The sequence below is a fragment of the Helicoverpa zea genome, chromosome 2 (assembly GCF_022581195.2).
Source record: "Helicoverpa zea isolate HzStark_Cry1AcR chromosome 2, ilHelZeax1.1, whole genome shotgun sequence".
NCBI classification, from domain to species: domain Eukaryota; kingdom Metazoa; phylum Arthropoda; class Insecta; order Lepidoptera; family Noctuidae; genus Helicoverpa; species Helicoverpa zea.
The window spans coordinates 7,819,972-7,843,777 of NC_061453.1; the positions used below are offsets into that span (position 1 = coordinate 7,819,972).

Below are 23,806 nucleotides of genomic sequence, written 5' to 3' on the forward strand. Positions count from 1 at the left end.
CTGAAAAGATTTTAACGATAGAATAGATCGAGTTACAGGCGCTCAGCATGTCCAAATCTGATTTGCTATGCACAAATAATAATGTTGAATAGAATTCTGTGAAATAGAAGATTTGCTTATAATAAAGTTATACCTATCAGACTGAAGGCCAGTAAAAATGTATGTATGTTTGTTTTCATACCTTTGTATACACAACCCAACACGCGACTGTTGCTAATATAGTTCCTATCATTCCCCAAATTTGATCAGAACTGGGAAACGTGTCGTCGTTGAAATTAGATTTGAGTTCTGGCTCATCACAACTACAAAATGAAACTATATATAGAAACATTGTTACTTGAATTTAAACTGACAATTTGAACACCATCAGACATTACCATCGACTATGGCTGGGAGAGCATAAATATTTAGCTAGGTTGTATACCTACAAAACGAAACTATTTCTTGAATTTTGTGGTAGGTATTATCACAAAGAAAAGAATCTACATAATATCTAAACCTGTAGGAAGTAAACTGTAAACGAATGATGATGGCACCTAACGGATTTCAAGTACTAGTTGTTTATGCAAGAAAAGTAGTCGTAGCGGTTAGTCTTACATTGTAAGTAGGTAGGCATGTGTTGCAATCTTTAATGTGACGATAACAACAATGAACAAAATTCTGCTGAAGTTACTTCCACGAGTCATTTGCGCTGACGATAAAACAGACTGGATTTCGGCCACGGCAGCTGTTCTCATTTAACCTTTTCACCGCCACGCCATATCGGTATTCCTATGCCCTGTACGCCAAGCCCGAAAATCTTAATTAAATATCTACTAAAAAATACATAAAAGTAATGATTGAATAGGTTTATTTTGTATTTTTCTGCGACCTGTTTTTTGTCGAGTATAGCCGTCGTTGGCGCACAGGGGCCCGATTCTCCTAAGTTAATAATGTCAAAATCGAATAGAAATCGAATCGCAATATGATCGCAATAGCAGTTTTAACCATATCGGTCATTCTGCTACTAATAAAAGACCAATCGTATTCGATTGACATTTGATTGGTGTGCGATTGGTCTGCTATTTTGGTGATTTTGGTCAATACGGTAGTTTGCTGTACAATCATTTTGCAATCGTAAATCATTTGCAGACAAAATGATTCATTATTGAATAACAGAAAAGGATAAAAACGTTTATTTCAAAGAAAAAATAGCGGAATGCCACATACGTTTCAATCGTAATCGAGTCGGGATTGGATATCAGTCGAATCGAGTCGAACATGAATCGTATATTGCTTAAGTAAAATTAGGAGAATCGGGCCCCAGGGCACGCTTGCTCATGTCGGCTATAGCCGACATTGGCGTTCAAAAGGTAGGAGATCAGTCAGCTGCGCAGGACATATTATAGTGCACGAGCATTTGCGCAGACACAGGTGCACTCCCTATTCCTTCACTCTCATAACCCGATGGGACGGCAATCCGACACGACCGGAAAGAGATTAGGGGCCCGATTCTCCTAAGTTAATAATGTCAAAATCGAATAGTAATCGGATCGCAATATGATCGCAATAGCAGTTTTAACCATATCGGGCATTCTGCTACTAATAAAAGACCAATCGTATTCGATTGACATTTGATTGGTGTGCGATTGGTCTGCTATTTTGGTAATTTTGGTCTATACGATAGTTTGCTGTACAATCATTTTGCAATCGTAAATCATTTGCAGACAAAATGATTCATTATTGAATGACAGAAAAGGGTAAAAACGTTTATTTCAAAGAAAAAATAGCGGAATGCCACATACGCTTCAATCGTAATCGAGTCGGGATCGGATCTCAGTCGAATCGAGTCGAACGTGAATCGTATGTTGTTTAAGTAAAATTAGGAGAATCGGGCCCCAGGCGCAGGACCGACATTTACATGCTCTCCGATGCACGGGTGAATCAATCACCAACTTCCAGACTACGGGCTGCTTTGTGAAAGCTTAAGAAAACCCACAAAGCGATTTCGGCCCGACCCGGGAACCGAACCCGAGACCTCGAGCACAGCAGCCGCGCTTGCGACCACTAGACCAACGAGGCAGTAATTTTACTTAAGCAACATACGATTCACGTTCGACTGCGATCCAATCCCGACTCGATTACGATTGAAACGTATGAGGCATTCCGCTATTTTTTCTTTGAAATAAACGTTTTTATCCTTTTCTGACATTCAATAATGAATCATTTTGTCTGCAATTGATTAACTATTGCAATATGATTGTAGACCAAACTACCGTATAGACCAAAATCACCAAAATAGCAAACCAATCGCAAACCAATCGAATGTCGTTGGAATATGATTGGTCTTATAATTATAATAGTAGCAGACTGCCCGATATGGTTAAAACTGCTATTGCGATCATATTGCGATTCGATTTCTATTCGATTTTGACATTATTAACTTAGGAGAATCGTGCCCCTGGTCATTGAACTTCAAAAATTTAGTACCTATCTTTCATCAATCTTATCTGTGGGCAGCCCCGGATCTTCAATTTTTTTAGGCGGGGCAAAAATTGAAAAATGCCGCCCCGCCTACCTACTTATGTTTATTTTCACCAACGAAAGTCACTTTTTTGGTAGGTAAAGGACTTAAAAAATGTGTCCAAATCATTGTAGGCTCAAACAGTTGGTCAGGTTTAAGTTATGAAAGTCGAGACAGATTAATGTACATGTACACAAAAAGTTAATAAGTTTTAAAAAGCGCTGTAAAGTAATAAGCAGTCGGAAGCGCAAACTTTTTTGTTTTTGAGGACTCCATAAAATTTTTTTTTGCTACATTTGACTTATAAAAGGTAAGGCAGCGTGGATTTAACTTATGAAGTTAACAAAGCAATGTCTAGGTAATATTGCGCGAGCGAAGCGAGCGCGAAATTTTTGAGTCTACGACACAAAAGTACCTGATTAAGCAGGTATACAGTCAAGCAACAAGTAGCCGCGAGCGTAGCGAGCGCGAACTTTTTTAAGTTATTTATTTGAAGACTCACAAATTAAATAGGGAATTATGTACAAATAAAAAGAAACCGTGATTAGAGCGAGTGCCATTTTTGTTCGATAATTCGGTGCGTCAATAAAAATAATAAACCATCAGAAAAACAGTAGGTACATAAATTGTCATTTAATGAATTTTTTCACTTAGTTGGAGGATGTTAAAGTGAAAAATAATCAAAATGATCAATTAATAAAAGCGAAGGCGACTTTTTTAGAAACTTTACTTGTCAGTATCATGATACAATGGAACTTCCTTATCAAACGGGTGTAATTTCATCGAAATTTCCTGGTGGTGGGGCTTCCCGCGGCGCCCCTGAGACCGAGGCGCCCGGGTTATTCGCACACCCTGCACCATAGGTTAAGACGGCCCTGTAGGTAACTATTATGGTAATCTGTGATATGTGATGTAGGATTTAAAATCAGGCAGCCGCCTGATTTTGCCGCCCGGGGCATGGGCCCCGGCTTGCCCCCCCCTAGATCCGGGGCTGTCTGTGGGCCATCAAAAATACCCGCTTTTATCTTCTCCATGCTTAGACTAGGGAATTTCCTTGTTATATAGTATAAAGAAAACATTGCCCATTCGAATGATGGTTCACGGTTAGAACAGAATGCTGGAACAGGGGCCCGATTCTCCTAATTTTACTTAAGCGCCATACGATTCACGTTCGACTCGATTCGACTGATATCCAATCCCGACTCGATTACGATTGAAGCGTATGTGGCATTCCGCTATTTTTTCTTTGAAATAAACGTTTTTATCCTTTTCTATCATTCAATAATGAATCGTTTTGTCTGCAAATGATTTACGATTGCAAAATGATTGTACAGCAAACTACCGTATAGACCAAAATCACCAAAATAGCAGACCAATCGCACACCAATCAAATGTCAATCGAATACGATTGGTCTTTTATTAGTAGCAGAATGCCCGATATGGTTAAAACTGCTATTGCGATCATATTGCGATCCGATTACTATTCGATTTTGACATTATTAACTTAGGAGAATCGGGCCCCTGGTACTTCCTTCGAATATGGTGAAGGTCTTTTAGTCGATTGTATGTTTGGATAAATCATTTTTTTAACACTGACACCACGAAAATTAACACAGCAGAAGTAACAGTCATCAAAGTTATTAGTTGTTTTCTCCATTGCATAGGCACCCCAAACCTCATACGGCTTCTTTTACCACCCGTTCAGAGCACATTTTGCAAACAATTTGAGGTATCCACGGCTTCTTTTCGTTAGTTGTTTTTTTTTTTTTTTAATATGGTAACACTGATGAAAAAACCAGGGGAATTCTTAAATATTATGCGTCTTTGTTTCAGAAAATCCTTTGTCGTAGACCTGAGTAAATCAGCTTATTGATGCATTTCTTATCATCAATCATGTGATGAAGATCTATAAATAAATGCAGTTGTGTTTCTGTAAGCAGTTTGGCTTTGTCGCGTAGAGATTTATTTTGTAGCTGAACGGTATTCATGCAATTATTTATACCTACATATTTGGTATTTTGTTAATTTTATAAGGGTAGTACTATTTTAAAAGCGATTGTTGCTAGAAAATTGAAGTCAGTGATTGACATTAGGTTATCCATTCATACACCATAACTAGCGTTGTTTACTTACTCCGGTCGGGACTGTTTTTCTATCAAGTGAAAGTTATTAAGGTTCCATAGTGGTTTTGTTTGCTTTTATTTTATACATACAGTGATAAAAATCGTGTAAGAAATGGGAGGTTGCTTCTCATGTGGTGTGAGTAACATTTTGTTTAACTTATTCATTTTTATGTCGTGTTATTAGATTGCCTCTGACAAAAAATAATTGGTTAAAGCATAGTTAAGAAATATTTTACTTCATTATGCGTTCGAGTTTTCTTCAGAAATATTGTACCTATACCTACCTATTATGAAAAAAATTTACTAAATATCCAGTGTTTTCCCCTGGGTAGGCACTTGTGTGTACTAGCTTCTGCCAGCGGTTTCACCCGCTTCCTGAGCAACTATTTAGTTCATAGTCCCAAATAAAAAGTAGGTACCTAGTCTGTATGTTATTCTGAAGCGCACCTGAGCCATATCACTGCCAAGTATTTTTTTTTTTTTTCTTAGCCCGTACTGTCCCACTGCTGGGCAAAGGCCTCCCCATTTTGTCTCCACACCTCTCGATCTTTTGAAACCTCCCACCAATCAGGGTTGTAGGCATCCAGGTCGTCCCGCCATCTCTTTCGGGGCCTACCCCGCCTGCGATGACCATCCTGTGGCAACCACTGGGTGACGATGTTGGCCCATCTGTCATACCTAATCAAAATCAGCTCATCAACTACAAACTTTCGCTTTTATAATATTAATAGGATTTTTACAGGATCTGCGACAGAGTACCTATCTGTTTACTTAGGTACCTATATGTTTATACATACATACTTGATTACCTATCTAAAGCAATACTTAATTTACAATTTGCAGGACGCCGAAAGTACTGTGTACGTGCCGAGGTCAACGGTACCAGTACATCGATCCTATCCTGAGTATTCTAGGACGCCACCCGCATCCGCGTCTAGAGTGCAGAGATTCTCAACACCTTATTCCTACGTCAAGGTATCGTGTTCTTATAAAGTTACTAGATTCTGCCAGCGGTTACACCCGCACCCCGTGCGAACCTCTGCACAAACCCGGTAAAGTAAGTAGCCTACAGCTTTCCTCGATAAATGGGCTACCTAACACTGAAATAATTTTTCAAATTCACCAAAAAGCTATGAATTTGTCAACCGATTGATGTCGAATCAAACCCAGACGTTTATGTTTAATTAGTAGCGCTCGTGATTACCTACTATACAAAGGAGCCAGTCCTATTTGGTAGATACAGTGAGTGTGAACTTCATTTTAAGTAGGAAACTAAATTGTATGTTCATTTCAGCCAGCTGCCCCTGTCAGACGAGATATATCTGTACCATATGGTCGGACGGTAGTCAGTGTAAGTAACTATTTTATATAAATCTTACTTATTTATAACTTTGGTAACTCTGTGTATCAAATTGTGCGCATCTCAAGATTTTGCTGTCTATTCCAGTCCAGGTCTGAAGCCTTATACGGGGAGTTTAGGTGCAGATGCGGTAACTTTTGGGTGAGCCTTCTGACCTGGCGTAATAAATGTCAACAATGTAGAAGGTGCAAAAGACAAGTGTATCCGACAAATCAGGTAACTTTCTTTTAAAATCATAACGTATTTAGTAGATATTTGAAGCTAACAATATCCGTCAATTTAATATCTTTAGGCGGCATAACGATGCAGTAGTAACTGCATATGTATAGCTTTGACATGAGCCGTAAATATACTTATACAGGTATGGTGGGTTAATGGATTCTGTATGTCATAATGATCTCGGCGTCGTAAATAGATGATACTCGACATAGTTGTAGAAATTCCCCTAGAATTGCGCATTGCCCGTCTATTTTCTGAATAATGCTTTATTACCTTCTTTGTAGAGAAGCCTTCAACCTTCTGACTACAAAAAAGACAAGGAAGATGTTGGAGAGCACCCAATGGAGCTGTGCGAGATGTGTAAACAGATGGGAGGACACTGCGGAAAGAAAAAGCAAACTACGACTTTTCGACTGTAGTGTTATCGTATGGTAATCATCATTAACACCAAAACATACTTATTTAATTTGAATTTATTTTATTACTTTAATTAGGCATAAGGACAAAGCTTAAGATCGGTAGCTAAACTACATCGTAAGGGTTAGCGCAGACAAATGTGGTGTCGAGTGAAGGGAAAAAATAGTCTATCAAGATTTTAATCAACTTAATTGATTAAAGTGGTTGGATAGCGACCACATGCATGCGCGCTGACCCTGACGAGTGTACTTCCATGTATTAATGAAGAATATAGTGATTGATGTAATAGTAGGCGGTAAGCTTAAATTTACAATGTTTTTTTTATATGTAGTTTAAGTTCAACTGCGTTATGCAAGACTTCTTGGAATCGCGGCGTTTTAGCCAAAATTGATATCGCACATTTGTTCGCGAAATCGAACAAAGACTTGTACTCGTAGTACCAGTGTAATTACGGCTTGCATGTGCAAAAATTAGTTTCCTTCGGCGTTTCGGTGCATCTCCTAACCTGAGATGCTTGGTGTGCGGTGAACCCAGGAAAAACTTTACGTTTTGTCGCACGACTACTTTACACATTTCATTATAACTCTCCTATTGGCTTTTTCGATGTTAAACTTATCAAAAAGGTTGGCCCTCTCAACTTTTGAGCTTTGGACATTTTTTCTGTTAACAACTGATCCGGACTTTCTATAAACTTTCTTAATAACTTCTACTTGCTACTCAAAATCTTTCAAGAGGGGCTCGGGTAATGATTTAATGATTGCACTCGTGCGCTAAATGTTATATGCAGACACACCTCTGAATGGTGTTACACTTGATAAATACAGATTAGCATATCCAACAATAAGCAATATTTTCTGCTGAGAACAGAAATGCACAAAAGTCATTTATGGGTTAAAGTTGTATTGATTTATTTTTATAATCATTTTTGAATGAATAATTAAAGAAAATTGTTAATGAGTGTTTGTTTATTTTAATCAGCGACAAAAGTGTGACGTTTTACCCGCAACAGAATTCCGCTCCACAAGATTCGTTATGGATACAAAAGTTAGTTTAGGAAACATACATAATCTCATTACGTGCTTCCATTTTCTTGAGACTGTTCGATGTTAAACGCTCTACAAACCAGTGCATAATAATTGGTATTTCGGAAATAACTTGTCACATTAGAAGTGTATAGGTTCTTCTTTTCGACCAAGAAAGCAAACAAAGGCATTAATCTGGATCCAATCTCTTCGACGTCTTCTATATTTGTGTCTTGCAGGAACTTGGACAAACTATACATGACGCATACCACTCGTCGATCAGTCAAGGACCGTCCTTGGAAAAATTTGTACTGGAACAAAAACCATACATGTTGATAAATTATCATTAAAAATTTTCTTAAATATTTATCAATAATAAACATTTAAAAAATCACTGCTGAACGAGCTCCCCTCCCTTGATTTATCAAAAGGTCATGTTGTAAGGGGCTTCATAATTTGAGTAGAATATTAAAATAATTACCCGTATTATGTAAACAAGATTTTGTATGCAGTAAAACAAACACGCCCTAGTTGCAGCTGTGCGAGTGTCCTCTACAGACATCCCGATCATTTGTACCGCTTCGTAGAAGCTGTATAGGATTTCGACGTCTGGGATGTGGCGCGTCAAGTTGTCCCATACAACACACCATTCTTCCAGTGTGGCGGAACTAATTATCTGGAAAATATAGTAAGAACCAAACTTTGCCCCCATGCTCGGAATATCGCAGAAACAATTTTCGGATATCAGCGTGTCGGTTGACACGTGACGGGTATAAGTACAAGATTGCCAAGACAAGAGATTCTTTGATGCTGTTCAGGTAAACTAAGATTTCGTACTTTAATACAGCTGGCCTTGTTCCTGAACACCTTCATTGGCATTCTTTATGTTCAAATATTCTTCAAATCTTTTTGACGTGACAACGTGACTCGATACTACGGGCTGCAAGCACGAATCCTACTGTGTATTATACTACTTTAGTGTTTGACGTTGTCACGTCTAACTACCGTCTGTAAACCGATTTTACAGCGGACCAATTTTTTTTTTAAGACAGAGGCAGCTCAAATCATGGAAAGTGCTAGTATGGATAGGTATTTTAAATAATTCGTACTAGGTATATTACCTCAGCGACCCAAACGGTTATTATACTGCGGCTAGAGTCCTTATCAACCTGCATACCACTCACTGATTGAAAGAAATTTGAACTTTGTCCACCTAATAGTTTTCTAAAATAATAATTATTCAGTGGCTGCATATTTTTTCGTTTCAGCCTGATTCTCAACCAATCGCCTTCATCATCTGTAAAAAAATATTTTATGCAGCAATAACAGAATTCTACATACATATTTATACAATACTATATGAACTAGCCATTTTCCCGGGATTTAAACTGCTTTTCGCACGGGGATAAAACATAGCTTCTGTTACTTGGGAAGAGTGTAGCTTTCCAACAGAGATATAATTTGTTAAATCGGCCCAGTAGTTTTTGACTTTATCCATTACAAATAAACAAAAATACAAATTTAAAAATAAATGACTTTGCACTCATATAAAGATTGATACTTACTTGGTATACCATTATCATATGTTTCTATTAAAGACTTTTGGAAGTTCAAAGCAAGCTGTAGAGTTGATGAAGCTTTTGGCACAAATTCGTTGATGTTCCCCCAGCGAACCACCTCTAACACTTGACTCAACATGGCCAGCATGGGTGCCCTGTACTCCAACAGCTCATGGATAGTATACGCCTCATTCAGTAGGTGAATTTGTACATGTATCTTATTAATATCTTTGTGCAACAGTGCCTTGTGCATATGCGGCATAATGATGAGAAGAAGCAATTTAGTTCCTGGTATAATATTACTTAATTTCAAACCACTTAAAAATTTCACCAAATTTATTTGCTTCATTTCAGATTCAGAAACCTCATCTAGATTCTTTTTTATTGTAGTTATTATGCAAGGGTCTGTTTCAGTGACATAATAATAATTGGCATAATCCTTAAGCATTTGCATTATTTTCAACATTGTGTTTGTTAGTTGGGTGTTTTCTTCAGCTAAAATAAATATTTTGTTGAAGACCTGCCTGGGGTTCTGAAGAAATACATTCAACACTTCCGTGTAGTCTGCTTCGGGCACAGCAACAAATTTGTTGAACATTTCATTTAATGTACTGTGAAAGAGTTCATCATCGCTAAGGTCATGGAATTGGCTGTCGCTAAAATGCTCTTTCAACAACTTGTGCTTGTCTGAAACACTGCAGTGTTCGAATATTTTGATTGACATTTTTGTAACTATTTCTCTATTATTAATACTGTTCTTAGAATAATTAGTAAACGTGTGGTATAATTTTAAGCATTCCTGTTCATCAAACATATCTATATGTGTGTCTATGACAGAGATGAGGTCCACATGCTGGCACAGCTGCTCCTTGTTGACTAAAGCATGTATCCATGACAACTTCTCCTCTATATTGCTATTTATCTTCTGTACTATCACATCAGCCTCAGTCAGGTTGATGATATCACTGATTACTTCTGGTTTACGAGCCATTTGTTGAATCATGCTAACCACTGGGTGCTCAGCTACACTGCTTATGTTAATCAGTTCAGTTCTGACTTTGTGGCAGAGTTCTCCTATAGATTGCTGCATGTTTATATGATTCACTTCAAATTCACTCCAAGCACAAAATATGTCAACATTCACATCCATTACAAGTTCTTGGAAGACATCTAGTAACAATATGTTACAGTTGTTGACACACTCTGATACTATATCATTAGGACACTCACACACTTTGATTGTTGGAGGATTGTCTTTAAAACAACCTGCTTTATATGTTGACCTATAGATGTCAAAGGAACAACTCGAGTTCACCTCTTGCGTAAAGTAGCTAAAGCATTCATGTACCAACAATAGAAATATTTCCAGACATTCTCCTTTATAAAAGTACAATTCGTCTTTGCTTAGTATGTTTAATCTATGACTGTTTGGTGGTTTTGGGAAGTATTTTAAGCATTTTTGTAGAGTTTCATAACAAGTTTTCAGTAACTTATTGAATATAGTACTATCAAATTGAAAACAATGTAGCCTGCAGATCAGTTTGTAACAGGCTGAAGACAAATTACGCAGTTTCTTAAGACCTTTTGTAGGATTGTAATATTTGTAGTTTTCAACAAAAGCACCAGCAATTTCCACAGCTAGAAAAGGATAGCAATAGGTGACCATTTCACATGCAAAATTCTCCATATAAAGGTTCCATAACATTTCACACATGAGATAACGAGGTATAACAGGTATTGACTGTATGACTAGAAATACTCCTTCCAGTTCAGCTATTTCCTTCAATGCCTTCAAGTCAGAGTTTAGAACAATGTATAGAGCAAATTTCCGTATTTTTGACACCATACTATCAATTACACCATCCTCGTTGACATAATTTTCATTTCTTAAAAACTTTGAAATACTTTCAAGAACGAATTGTATTTTTTCTTCGTTTCCTGCAAAAATAAGGCGCAAACAGCATTAACTAACATAATATGAATATAGGAAAGAAACAAAGTGTATTGTTTATTTCCCTCTATATAAATGTTTTGTATATGCAGACATTTTAAAAGTTTTATACCTTATGAACGTGATTTGGGAGTGGTTTTGAATGAATACTCCTTTAGGTAGCAATATTAAATTGTTGAAAAAACACATGTATTATTAGAGTTAAAGCTTAAAATAATAGAAAAAAAGTTATATGAAAAATTAGTTTACCGCCCCTAGACGTTAATCTTGCGAAACAGTGCGAGTGGTCCACAGACACGATTAAGCCTTGAAATGCAGATAGCTCGGGAGTAAAATCCATTTTTATTTAGACAAATCTATTTAAATTTAAAAATAAACAAGAATATACTTTCGCCCATTTACCCGGCAAATCAATAAAAAATATTTGACATTGACAGACACAGATATTTGATCTTGATCATAGACTGAGAGACACCAAAATTGTTTGTGCTTCTAAAGGGCCCGTTATTTAATGACTAGGGATTATAATTTAACTCGGTTCCTTAATCTCAACGCTTCCATAACTAGTCTAAATTAAAATTCGCAAATTATATTTTTACTGTAATCCAGGAATCCCCTGCAAACATTTGATCCCGAAATAGTCATAGTAACATTTATTGAAGATAGCCCTTTAGTTTGACTAGCAGGGCCCGATTCTCCTAAGTTAATAATGTCAAAATCGAATAGAAATCGAATCGCAATATGATCGTAATAGCAGTTTTAACCATATCGGGCATTCTGCTACTAATAAAAGACCAATCGTATTCGATTGACATTTGATTGGTGTGCGATTGGTCTGCTATTTTGGTGATTTTGGTCTATACGGTAGTTTGCTGTACAATCATTTTGCAATCGTAAATCATTTGCAGACAAAATTATTCATTATTGAATGACAGAAAAGGATAAAAACGTTTATTTCAAAGAAAAAATAGCGGAATGCGACATACGCTTCAATCGTAATCGAGTCGGGATCGTATGTTGCTTAAGTAAAATTAGGAGAATCGGGCCCCTGATATTTACATTTCTTCACGATACTAATACATTGAGAAATTGAAAACTATTGGCGATGCAAAGATGCAAAGATTACGCGCACGCCTCTAGTGGCGACATTTAGAAGCTGTCTAAGAACGACACTTTGTTTATTTTTTGAAGTTATGTTTAGATTATTCAGATGGATCACGATTATATACGGAAACCTGTTGCTAATAAAAGCAGAAATACGAAATATTGTTGCGTTCCTCAATGTAGTACTTACGGAGATACGGGAATAAGTTTTCATTTATTCTCAAAAGACAAAATTATGAAGAATAAATGGAAGACTGCTTTAAGAATAGGCAAGCCAATTTCACCATCAATGAGAGTTTGTTCTCATCATTTTCAAGCTTCAAACTTTTTTCCAAACAGTAAGTATAATAATGTTTTTATTGTTCTATTGTACACAAATTATATATACATATATGTATTTCATAAGTTATTCATTTAGTTTAAGTACGTTAAGGCGAGTTTCTCGTCAGATAACGAGATTATGTTTATTGTTCCAGATTCTAAGGGTCAATCCCCACTGAAAGAGCAACGGCCGGCAGCGGCCGCAAATGCAAGTGATTGAGCGCGAGCGCGGCGGGCCGCGCGGCGCCGTGCCGCGCCGCGCTCTTACATTGTCCGTGTTCTTACGGCCGCTGCTCTTTCAGTGGGAATTGACCCTAAAAGGCAGAAGTTGTATCCTTATGTCGCACCGTCTCAAAATATTCCTAAAAAAAGCTCTGATAAAGAAGTACCATTAGCCTTTGTTTTGGCATTGGTTTTGTGTATCCTGCAGACGCACTAATTACATCGAGTACTGACAACATTATTATTGTCTTAAACACCAAAATGCCACATAAATCTGATTTGTATTTAATTTAATATGTTTTTCCCTGTCGTTAACTGTAACGAAAACTTTCAAAGTGTCGTTCTTAGACAGCTTCACTATTTTGACACTAGAGGCGTTAGTTAGAATCTTTGCATCGCCAATAGATTTATCATGCATTTTAAAAAGATTATTGATATTGGGGCCGGTGCCGCGGGCGTAAAGGTACCGTACTGAGTTACTTTGGATTTGATCTAATTTACAATCATCATTCTCTGACCAATTAACAAAACTACCAAACCACAAAATTATTCAGGGGAATTCCGGGGAATTCGTCATGGGTGTCATTTTTATGGTATTTGAGGGTGCTAAAAACGATAGTGCAGTCAAAACGTGAATCCAAGATGGCGGCTGCAACAGGTATCATTTTTTTTCCTCATGGGTGTCATTTTCATGGTATTTGAGGGTTCTAAAAACGACAGTGCAATCAAAACGTGAATCCAAGATCGCGGCTCCAACAGTTATAATTTTTTTTCGTCGTGGGTGTCATTTTCCTGGTTTTTGAGGGTGCTCAAAACGATATGCACTCAAAATTTTATAATAAATATACAAAGAATTTCGAACGTGTCGTAGCAGACGAAAATATTTTTCTGTTAATAATTTGTAGATATTAATGAACAATAAGTATTTTTTATGTAATGGGTTTTTAATTACTATACCTACTTCAGCTGTTTAGGTAGTTAACTAAAGACTTATGCCCATTTTCACCAACAATCTCTTAATCTAAGTGCCACTTAGAATAAGGGCTCTCCCAATTTTGACATAAATAACTATGGATAAGGGATACCTAAACTTTGGTGAAAACGAAATTCTTATTAAGTGTTCCGTAAATGCTCTTAGGGGATCCCTTAATTTAGGTATTTGTTGGTGAAAATGGGCATTAATATAAAAACTCAGTTCATAAATGAAGAACAGCTGAAAATAATCACATACAATAACAAAAATTACTTAATCAATTGGAAGATTATTTTAAGCAGTAGTTTATTTGTTTGATAATTATGTATTTGTGTAAAAAGTCCTTGAGCCTTGTCCGCGCGCCATCGCTCGCGAGGCGGTGCGGCGACAACCGCGCGCCCGCTCCGACTAACGCCCGAAACATTTTCGTCCAACCTCGGCTAGCTCCCTCCCGCCAAAACTTGCAAAGGTTACGCCACCGTAATTATAAAAGTTACAGATCTATAGCTAAAAAGTTCGGCCATTCAGAGAATGCGTTCCTGACACGTCGCGATTGAACTGACGACGTAACTTTGCAATGGCGTTGCAGTTACGATAAAAATATTTTTGCTGGTTGTTTACCGTTTTAACAATTGAGGAGCATTAAAACAACATTATTATATCAATAATCAATGAATGTTATTACGTCGTCAGTTCAATCGCGACGTGTCAGGAACGCATTCTCTGAATGGCCGAACTATATATGTTTTTCGTGTTCAAACTATCGTTTTTTGCTGAGATTAACCGAAGCCATGAAATTACCTATTCAAATTGTATTGTAAGCTATTTAAGATAGGTAGTTATTTAAATTCGATGGTTGATCACTACAGAACAAAAAAGTAAAAAAGACAACAACACCAATATCGTTAAAAGTGACAACCCTATTGCTTCAACGGAGCGTAGGTAGTTATGTCCGCAAACAGGGCCCCAATTCTCCTAAGTTAATAATGTCAAAATCGAATAAAAATCGAATCGCAATATGATCGTAATAGCAGTTTTAACCATATCGGGCATTCTGCTACTAATAAAAGACCAATCGTATTCGATTGACATTTGATTGGTGTGCGATTGGTCTGCTATTTTGATGATTTTGGTCTATACGGTAGTTTGCTGTACAATCATTTTGCAATCGTAAATCATTTGCAGACAAAATGATTCATTATTGAATGACAGAAAAGGATAAAAAGGCTTATTTCAAAGAAAAAATAGCGGAATGCCACATACGCTTCAATCGTAATCGAGTCGGGATTGGATCTCAGTCGAATTGAGTCGAACGTCAATCGAAGGTCGCTTAAGTAAAATTAGGAGAATCGGGCCCCAGGCTTAGTTTCCATACTGTCCATATCTTTACCGTGATCTTTTACGGTTTTGCAGCGATTCGTTTTCGTCACTAACTTCAATTTTTAACACAATGTTTTTAATTCAAGGTAACAAATGGCAATATGCAATAACTAAAATGAATCCAAAAAAAATTCTACCATCTTCATAGTACCTACGCGAGATTATACCAAATAATAGTTGCTCAAAATAAACATTATGCTAAACGAAATAGAGCGGAATTCTAACTATGCCAAGAGCAATTATGCGAAATAAAATTATGCCATCTTAAAAGTATGCAACTGTAAATTCGGGCATATAAATTTTCGGCGAAACAATAATTATACTTAATATTTTTTATGCCTTAAAAACATTCGTTAAAACAAAATTATGCCAAGTGTGTTATGCCAAATAAAATTCTGCCAGATAGAGGATACCCATTTTGAACTTATGAGATTTATGATATTTCAACGAAAATATTGTGCCATGAAATATTTTTCGTTAAAAATCTTTGCCCGATGTTCAATATTAGGTAACACCAAAGGTCAATTTTGTGGAAATCGTAACATTTGCACGATTTTAAATGATCGTCTAGAGAGCGCCTACGTTCAGTCCAATCTAGAAGATATACAGGGTTACTTGTAAGTAGACCGCATCCTTTCATGAGGTGATAGTATAGGTCAATACGGATAAATTTGACCATGGGATACACTGGGCAAAAGTTATACCCGTTTCAAGATAATCGAATTTCAAGATCTTTTCTTAACCTCGTCTAGGTACACGTATAATTTTTTATTATTAGTTAAAAGTCTCGTTTTTGCGGATTTTTGTGTGTTTTGTGCCTTTTTGGATAGCCAGATAAATGTAGATATTTTTTAAGTCATCATCATCATCATCATCATCTCAGCCATAGGACGTCCACTGCTGAACATAGGCCTCCCCCTTTGATCTCCACAGATACCTGTTGGAAGCGACCTGCATCCAGCGTCTTCCGGCGACCTTTATAAGGTCGTCTGTCCACCTCGTTGGTGGACGTCCTACGCTGCGCTTGCTAGTCCGTGGTCTCCACTCCAGCACTTTTCGGCCCCATCTGCCATCTGCATCATTAAGTATTCTGCTAAAAAAAATGAAGAGTAATATTTTTGAGAAAATAGCTGCTAAAAAAGTAATTGCTGTTCGCTAAATTTCCTCTGTGATTTGTACAGTTTTATGGTTTGTTATTATGAAGTGATTCATCTTCTATCCAAAAACACACAAAAATCCACAAAAACGAGACTTTTGACAAAAAATAAAAATTTATACATTTATCTAGACGACGTTTTAAGAAAAGATCTTGAAATTCGATTATCTTGAAATGCGTTAACTTTTGCCCAGTGTATCCCATGGTCAAATTTGTCCGTATTGACCTATACTATACTATCACCTCATGAAAGGATGCGGTCTACTTACAAGTAACCCTGTATAGGACAATCTGAGCTAGAGCATTCTGGGCATTCTCTGATTCAAAATTAGCAGACCCCCGCGCCCCTCGGGCACGATTCTACTAAATTTACTTAAGCGACATACGATTCACATCCGACTGAGATCCAATCACGACTCAATTACGATTGAACCGTATGTGGCATTCTGCTGTTTTTTCTTTTAAATAAACGTTTTTATCAGTTTCTGTGATTCAACAATAAATCATACCTATTGTGTGCAAATTATTGTTCAGCATTGTTTAAAAAAAAAAGTAAAATGACATGTTAGGTACCTACAAATAGTTTATTTTAGATAGTATTCCTACATAAGAAGTTATACAATATAACATTATTTCAGATCTATTTATTTAAATATTTCTGTAAATTCTCAAGGTTTCTACGGGCAGTCTTGAATGATGGATCGACTTTCAAGGCATTCTTGTACATTTCTTCCGCTGCAGCGTATTTCTTCCATCGATGGTATAGAACACCTAAAATCACAACAGCGAGATCTGTCAGGTTTTTGTTTAATAATTATTATCTAGCTTTTTGTATAAGGTTACGACTATTACATCGCACAGCGATAGACACCCTACAAACTGACATAGAGTAGGATGACTACCGAAACTTCGGTCTAATTTCGTTCGATTTCGAAGTTTCGTTTCGGAGAAAGAAAGTAGACTAGTGTTTTACGCTAGTACTGAGATAACATGAGCAATAAGCATATATTTGTTCCTTACCAAGATTCGCGTAATGTATGGCTTTAACGTCAAATCCGAATAGTTCGATTGCCCTAAGAAAGTATGCCTCCGCCTCTTCATATCTGTTTATTTTGCCGTACATGTTGGCTATTGCGAAATTGATTGACGGCGCATCTGGAAGTTCCGTGAGAACTTTCGGTATGACTTTCAAAGCTCTGTCTATTTGTCCTGTAATTTGAAAAAAAAGTAGTTAGTGAATAGTGCTTATGATTAATTTAGCTGAGCGTATAATTGGACCAGTTTATGGCGTTACCAGTATTATCCATTAGAGCCATTAAATTAGTCCACGCTAGCACATGCTTGGGGTTTAGATTGATAGCTTGGAACCAACTTTTTATGGCATCTTCAGTTTTACTCATCTCAAGATACTAAAAGAAAAACAATCATATAACAACGAAAGTAAGGCGCCGTCATTAGAACAGTTAAATTACAGCATTCAGTCGATATTGTTTCTAAAAAGCTTAATGCCTGAAATTGCAAATTGCTAGACATACCAAGTTACCCAAATTATAATAGCAGTCAGGATATTTCTGCCGGTAACTTATAGCTGTTTTATAAGCTGCTTCCGATTCTTCGAAACGACGAGTAGTCGCCAAGAGTATCCCTAAGTTCATCCACGCTGCTGGGAAATCCTCCCTTTAAAAAGCCGTAAATTAGAATTATGATTATAATTAATTTTAAGCAGGATTTATAGATACAATTGTACCTGTGTGTCACAGCCGATCTTAAATACATTTCAGCTTCTTCGTATTTTTTTAGATTTTTAAGTAAATTAGCCAAATTGTTCATTGCTTGGTAATATTTTGGGTACAGTCTGCAAAAAAAATTGAATGTGTATTAAACATATACTTACTCAAATTATTAACATTAACGGAAATGGCTTTCTGTGGTACCTTATAGCCTCTTTATATTCATATAATGCCCAATCTACTTGATTGTTTGCGTCCGCAGCCTTTGCTACATTGTAGTGCACTTTAGCGTTTAGTGGGCATACTGAAAGCCCACTGATGAACAGGCCGTGTTCGGTCTGCCAGTCCTGCGAGCGATGCCAGCTCCGCGTAGCGTATATTAGCAATAGAAATATGAACATGAACATACCAATCTGCAATTAATAATAAAGTAAAAGACTTGAAGACATGATTTATTTTATATATAAAAAAAAACAATTGAATACATGCATTAAATTAATTACAAAAAATTTAGTGTTGTGTTGCTGATATTGTATTCACTCTGTGACACTACTTCTGTTGGCTACTAGTCATTTGAAGTACTACTTTTGAAGAAATTGCAGGAAAAAGTTCATTGTAAAACAAGACTTACACTTCGAACTACCTTTGTTCTCCGGAACAACAGCCTATTAAATCCAATAGCTAGCAACAGACAGTATCCAGCCGATGATATGTATAAAATCCTCTCAGCTATCACAAATCCCACTGGGAAAAATAAATTTGAGGCAGGCAGAAATGGTATGACTATTAGTGATACTGCCAGGACTACTGCCCTGAAAAAGAATTATTGTCTACAGTCTATGGGTACTCAATAATCCCAGCCAGCACAAACCTTTTGAGTAAGTTTTGTTTAACAGCAGACATAGAAGCTAATTGCAGAAAAAAACTACAGTAAATAGCAGATATGGCGCTTACTCAGACGTTATTCAAGCAATTTGGGCACAAAATATACTGCTATTAGCTGTGTAATAGCAACGTAAAAGATGAATAAGTTTTGAATAATTGTACAACAAGCTGAATATCTTCTGCATAAAAAGATTTTGTTCTTTAACACAAGTACTACAGCTCTTTTAGCCAGATGATGAGTGAATGATGAATGAACATGGTATTGACTGGTTAAGTCCTTCAAAGCTCAGATATTCAGATCATACACAGCGTTTAGCTTATTTCAGGTATATTTTAGCAAGAAGTTGATCAAATTAATATTGACAAATCCGAACAGCGTTATAAGACGGCGACATATTCGTATTATAAATTTTACCCTTATTTAGGCTTGATGAAAGAAATTGTAGGTGCGCATGCAACTTTACCGTGTATATATATATATATATTTCGTGTAAATTTTTCACGCGCTACCAGATAAGCCGGGTTTTGAAGAAATAAACAACATTTCTTCTAGTTGTATGTTTTACGTGTAATTTTTTTTTTTACTTTATTTCAATGTAAAGGTTCAAAAATAAGTCTGTAAAACTTTTTTAAGAATATTATAATTATTTCGTTATTAAACTTGAGTATTTGAGTATATAATTCCACATCATTATAATTAGGTTATGTTGTTCGATAATGGCGACGAACATTCTGAATAAAATCTGATTGCACAGCGGCTTATCGTCTAATGTATGCATAACAGACCATAAGTGCACTTATTAAGTTGTGCTCTGGTTAAAAGTGGACTGCACTAAACATTTTTCGACAACTGTTCTATAATAACACACATTTGTACTGTAAATCAAACAATTAGGATTCAGTCATATAATAATAAAAACCCACATTATAGGAAAGCTATATAATTTATTAATTTTAGTTCTTATCAAATTCAGATAATTATAGAAGATTCCGATGAATTGAGAACCTCATTCTTTTAGAAGTCGGTTAAAAAATATTACGATACGAAAAATTACATACCTACTTAATTATAACTAATCATTGTAGTACAGAATTCATAATGGCACGATACAAATAAATACGTATAGTAGGTACTATATACCTACTACAAACGTGCGACGCATTTTCACGTAGAACCACTATAAAAATTAGCACAGTCAGCCGGTTAAATGCTGACTAACGTTCCAGAACAGCTCTTCTAGCTTAAAAATGTCTACTTCTCATGAATACTCAGCAAACTTCTGCATCAGAATCTGTTGTTAGCTGCACATGACGGTAATTTCGTACTCAAAGCGTCATAAAGTAGTTACAACAGCTATCTTTATTTCTGTTAAGTTACTATATGCTTCATAACAGAAACAACGCCTATTTTATACAGCAGCTGAATAACTGTCAAGGTGTAGTGTAGTACAACTAAAAGAAAACAGAATATAGCTTATCCAGTATCATGCTTGATAATGGAATTTTATACCAATGTTATACAAAAGATTACACGAACTCTTGAGTAACAGGTCTTTTTATGATGATTATTCAGTTTGAAGAAATAAAATCCGCAAATTACTAAACTAATTCAGCTGATAGCATTATTATAGCAAAAAATAACTTTAATACATAATACTAAATAATTTTAATACGTAATACACTCAGCTTATATTCATATATAATAAAGCTTAACCCTGCATAGAGTTAAATTCTTGGCCAGTTATCTGACTTGTGTGCTGCCTGGGATAATGGCTTCCACGGACGATTTCGGCCGCGGCGGCTGTTCTCATTTAAGGAGACCAGCCAGCTGCGCAGGACATATTATAGTGCACAAGCATTGCGCAGACACAGGTGCACTCCCTATTCCTTCATTCTCATAACCCGATGGGACGGCAATCCGACACAACCGGAAAGAGATCAGGCGCAGGACCGACATTTACATGCTCTCCGATGCACGGGTGAATCAATCACCCACTTCCAGACTACGGGCTGCTTGGTGAAAGTTTAAGAAAACCCACAAAGCGATTTCGGCCCGACCCGGGAATCGAACCCGAGACCTCGAGCACAGCAGCCGTGCTTGCGACCACTAGACCAAAGAGGCAGTCATGGGTACATACCAAATCTTCTAAAAAAAAACAACTTTGAATTTTACTATCACGTAAGTAAGTTTTGAGAAAATAAGTTTTTGTAAATGAACTTAAAAAAATCAAGTACACATGAATTTTTTATTTTATTTATATTTTATTATTGTATGACATTCTTACCTGTCAGTTTTCTTTCTTCCAGACCAAACAGACTCCAGTAGAAAAAGGCCGTACAGATGCATAGCATATATAAAGATTATTCTGCTATCTGTGACCCTCTCTATCAGTTGAACGCATCCCATTGACCAATCATAGCAAAGCCATTGAGGCCAGATAAGTAACAGGAGATTCAGAAAATAAATGAAGTTAAATGTGGCCACCTGGCAATAGATAATAATTATATGAAAGTTACAGTATAATTAGTTTTAAAGTGAATGGTTTTTTCATAATTATTTTACATAAGGTAACATCGGTTAAGAACATGAAAATATGTAATTCTTGACGTCTTACTGAGAAAGTTCTTACAATTCAAATTGACATTTTGCTTTGAAATTATCAGAAGTTTCTTAAATCTACATGACCAATAAAGAAACAAAAAACTAGAAAATTAAATATTTCCATGCAACACCAGGTCAGGCAGTTAGTATTAAAGTACCTTGGTAAAAGGACTGTAAGAAAATGCAGCCGGATTGTCTGTTGGTTTGAACTCAGGTCTAGTACGTCCCATCACTAACCACCTCGCATAGAGCAGTGCGGCTATGCCAACAGAGAGGCAGATTATCCTGAATACTGACTCTATGCTGTGGTGCACATGATCCAGCCTCAACATTGAAGTGCTTCTATTTTCATTTCTCTTTCTCCAAAACATAATTGTTAATTCATAAACTAAACAGAAACCCTGAAAAATATTTTAAAATTGAAATATGTAATTTTTTAATAAGACATATTTTTAGTTATTGTGCAGATCACTTACCAATACCGTGACACCATTTTCTTTAAACAACATGGCAATGCCTGCCAAGAGGACTGTGGTAAATAAATAGAAATGTTTATATTTATGACTAGTTGTTGACTTGTAATAACAAAGGAATGCTTGAAAGAATGTTTCTGCTGCCAAGAGATCAGCCCGTCCCACTACGCCACATACTGCCTCCACATGGACCGGGTGAACAGCGAACAGCAATGTAGCTAAATATGCTGTGTCTTTCCACAATTTCTTACTTCTACTGGGCTGGTTGCTCAATTGTTGGTGAGCTGTTTCATCTTGACTAGATGAAGGTTTTTTCTCATGTGATAGAATAGTTTGAAAGACTTCCCATACTAATAAACAGCATACAACGTGGGAAAACAGGTTTGTGATCTTAAAATGATAAGCTGATAAAGTTCTACCACTTAACACATAATTGAGTCTGAAATCATTAAGAAACAATCAATGAGTGGCAAGAAAATATCGTGTTTTCATTGGATAATGCTGAAATTCTTACCTGTAAGATAATACAGTAAGGGGCCGGTAAGACTTGTGACTTAAATTCGATTGAATGTTTGTACCCCAAAAGTCATTGAAGAATACATCTGTCCATGACTCCGAAGTAACGTCCTTGTTCTTCACTACCGCTTCAGAATCGTCGAACACAAACTCTCCTTCTAATGAAAATATAAACGGTAATACCGCGAAACATATTAAAATTATCAACTTTAAAGTCATTTTCTTCGTTATTGTGCTATGTATTACTTTTCCGAGACTTTTAGAAATACAAGGAAAGAATAGTGCTCGCACTTTAATTCATGAAAATGTATATTTCCCACATTTCATCATTTTCCTTTTGTTATTTATTTACTTCAATATTAATAAATTCGCCATTTCTATTTCCCCATCAAGAATCGTATTTTGACAATCAACTGACAGATTTTTCTTAGACTAACAATTTCGTTCAAAAATAAACACGATCTCCGGATTCATACCGTTGCGTTGACATAAATCTGTGATTCAGACTAGAATGCTAGAAGTATACAATAGTGGAACCACCCACACTCCAAAATTATAAATTCTAGGATTTAGGTTGATTCTTTACCGACTAGGCCACGACTTATTAGTTATTATTCTTTATTGCACACATAAATACAGAGAGACACACTGAATACAGAGAGATAATGTACAATGGCGAGCTTAACTCAGTGTTGGGTTCTCTTCCAGCCAACCTTAGAGTGAAAGAGTGATTTGATGGGGTAGGGCAAATGTGCAACTTTATACTAATAAAAAGAATCTATATGAATAATGTAAATATAAAGTAAGTATATGAATAATAAAGTTCATGTATGAAAAGAGGCCGCAGCCGCAGCACGCATTGGGACAGTGAAAGAAAAGGCAGGGATGATGATAGATAGGTTTGGCAATCGGTTGTGAGTTCGATCCCCGCCAATTGCGACTATTTTTGAGGACATCATAAATGTACAGTGTTGATAAATTATGAATTAAATTACTTTACATACCTACCATACGTAATTCATTTTCTTTTTTTACGGTTTTCATTCATTTTTCATGCATTCATAATGCAAAAAATCGCGGGATAACACATTCTTAAGCGCTTTTCGCACACCTGTGAAGGAAGTCACAAGCCACAACCCGCGCCTCACGCTGTGAGGTGTACTCCGATACCGCCCTCGAGGACCAGCTCATTAGTTACCTACTAAAATAAATCAAAATTCTAAATCATGATCATACCAGAGGCAGTCTTCAAAATTAGAATTAGTTTCGTTTCAAAATAAACTGGAATTA

General features: G+C 36.4%; 3 protein-coding genes across 6 annotated transcripts; 1 reads left to right on the forward strand and 2 right to left on the reverse strand.

Moving 5' to 3' along the window:
• The first annotated feature begins 4,340 nt into the window (after nt 1–4,340).
• Nucleotides 4,341–7,579, forward strand: LOC124639238. Its single transcript, XM_047176509.1, has 5 exons — nt 4,341–4,762; nt 5,470–5,601; nt 5,921–5,977; nt 6,074–6,202; nt 6,490–7,579. The coding sequence occupies exons 1-5, from the start codon at nt 4,739–4,741 to the stop codon at nt 6,622–6,624; spliced, it is 477 nt and encodes a 158-aa protein (XP_047032465.1). The 5' UTR covers nt 4,341–4,738; the 3' UTR covers nt 6,625–7,579.
• LOC124639221 lies at nt 7,570–11,718 on the reverse strand. 2 transcript variants are annotated; one of them, XM_047176495.1, is made up of 5 exons: nt 11,404–11,707; nt 9,210–11,141; nt 8,766–8,941; nt 8,126–8,320; nt 7,570–7,955 (listed from the first exon to the last, which is right to left on the reverse strand). In XM_047176495.1, exons 1-5 carry the CDS (start codon nt 11,492–11,494, stop codon nt 7,695–7,697), a joined length of 2,655 nt encoding a protein of 884 aa, XP_047032451.1. In that variant the 5' UTR covers nt 11,495–11,707; the 3' UTR covers nt 7,570–7,694. The 2 variants fall into 2 exon arrangements, with proteins under 2 accessions (XP_047032451.1, XP_047032459.1); XM_047176503.1 differs by lacking the exon at nt 8,126–8,320 and having other exon boundaries at nt 11,404–11,718.
• A 5,157-nt stretch (nt 11,719–16,875) lies between these two features.
• LOC124641752 (protein O-mannosyl-transferase TMTC4-like) lies at nt 16,876–22,924 on the reverse strand. 3 transcript variants are annotated; one of them, XM_047179945.1, is made up of 11 exons: nt 22,515–22,921; nt 22,004–22,439; nt 21,686–21,928; nt 21,211–21,410; nt 18,684–18,852; nt 18,245–18,453; nt 18,058–18,165; nt 17,846–17,987; nt 17,605–17,719; nt 17,331–17,519; nt 16,876–17,081 (listed from the first exon to the last, which is right to left on the reverse strand). In XM_047179945.1, exons 1-11 carry the CDS (start codon nt 22,733–22,735, stop codon nt 16,951–16,953), a joined length of 2,163 nt encoding a protein of 720 aa, XP_047035901.1. In that variant the 5' UTR covers nt 22,736–22,921; the 3' UTR covers nt 16,876–16,950. The 3 variants fall into 3 exon arrangements, with proteins under 3 accessions (XP_047035901.1, XP_047035892.1, XP_047035910.1); XM_047179936.1 differs by having other exon boundaries at nt 18,672–18,852; XM_047179954.1 differs by lacking the exons at nt 16,876–17,081; nt 17,605–17,719 and having other exon boundaries at nt 17,381–17,519; nt 18,672–18,852; nt 22,515–22,924.
• Between the last annotated feature and the right edge of the window lie 882 nt (nt 22,925–23,806).

Excerpts from the sequence above, each read along its gene's own strand:
- LOC124641752 (XM_047179936.1), bottom strand. The coding sequence starts at position 22,735 with ATGACTTTAAAGTTGATAATTTTAATATGTTTCGCGGTATTACCGTTT. Across the intron at positions 17,520-17,604 it reads GGCTCTAATGGATAATACTG|GACAAATAGACAGAGCTTTG; the intron begins GTAACGCCATAA and ends TTCAAATTACAG. Across the intron at positions 17,082-17,330 it reads CATACATTACGCGAATCTTG|GTGTTCTATACCATCGATGG; the intron begins GTAAGGAACAAA and ends TTGTGATTTTAG.
- LOC124639221 (XM_047176495.1), bottom strand. The coding sequence starts at position 11,494 with ATGGATTTTACTCCCGAGCTATCTGCATTTCAAGGCTTAATCGTGTCT. Across the intron at positions 8,942-9,209 it reads ATATGATAATGGTATACCAA|ATGATGAAGGCGATTGGTTG; the intron begins GTAAGTATCAAT and ends ATTTTTTTACAG. Across the intron at positions 7,956-8,125 it reads ATCTTGTTTACATAATACGG|TACAAATTTTTCCAAGGACG; the intron begins GTAATTATTTTA and ends TTTTTGTTCCAG.
- LOC124639238 (XM_047176509.1), top strand. The coding sequence starts at position 4,739 with ATGGGAGGTTGCTTCTCATGTGGT. Across the intron at positions 5,978-6,073 it reads ATGGTCGGACGGTAGTCAGT|TCCAGGTCTGAAGCCTTATA; the intron begins GTAAGTAACTAT and ends TGTCTATTCCAG. Across the intron at positions 6,203-6,489 it reads AAGTGTATCCGACAAATCAG|AGAAGCCTTCAACCTTCTGA; the intron begins GTAACTTTCTTT and ends CCTTCTTTGTAG.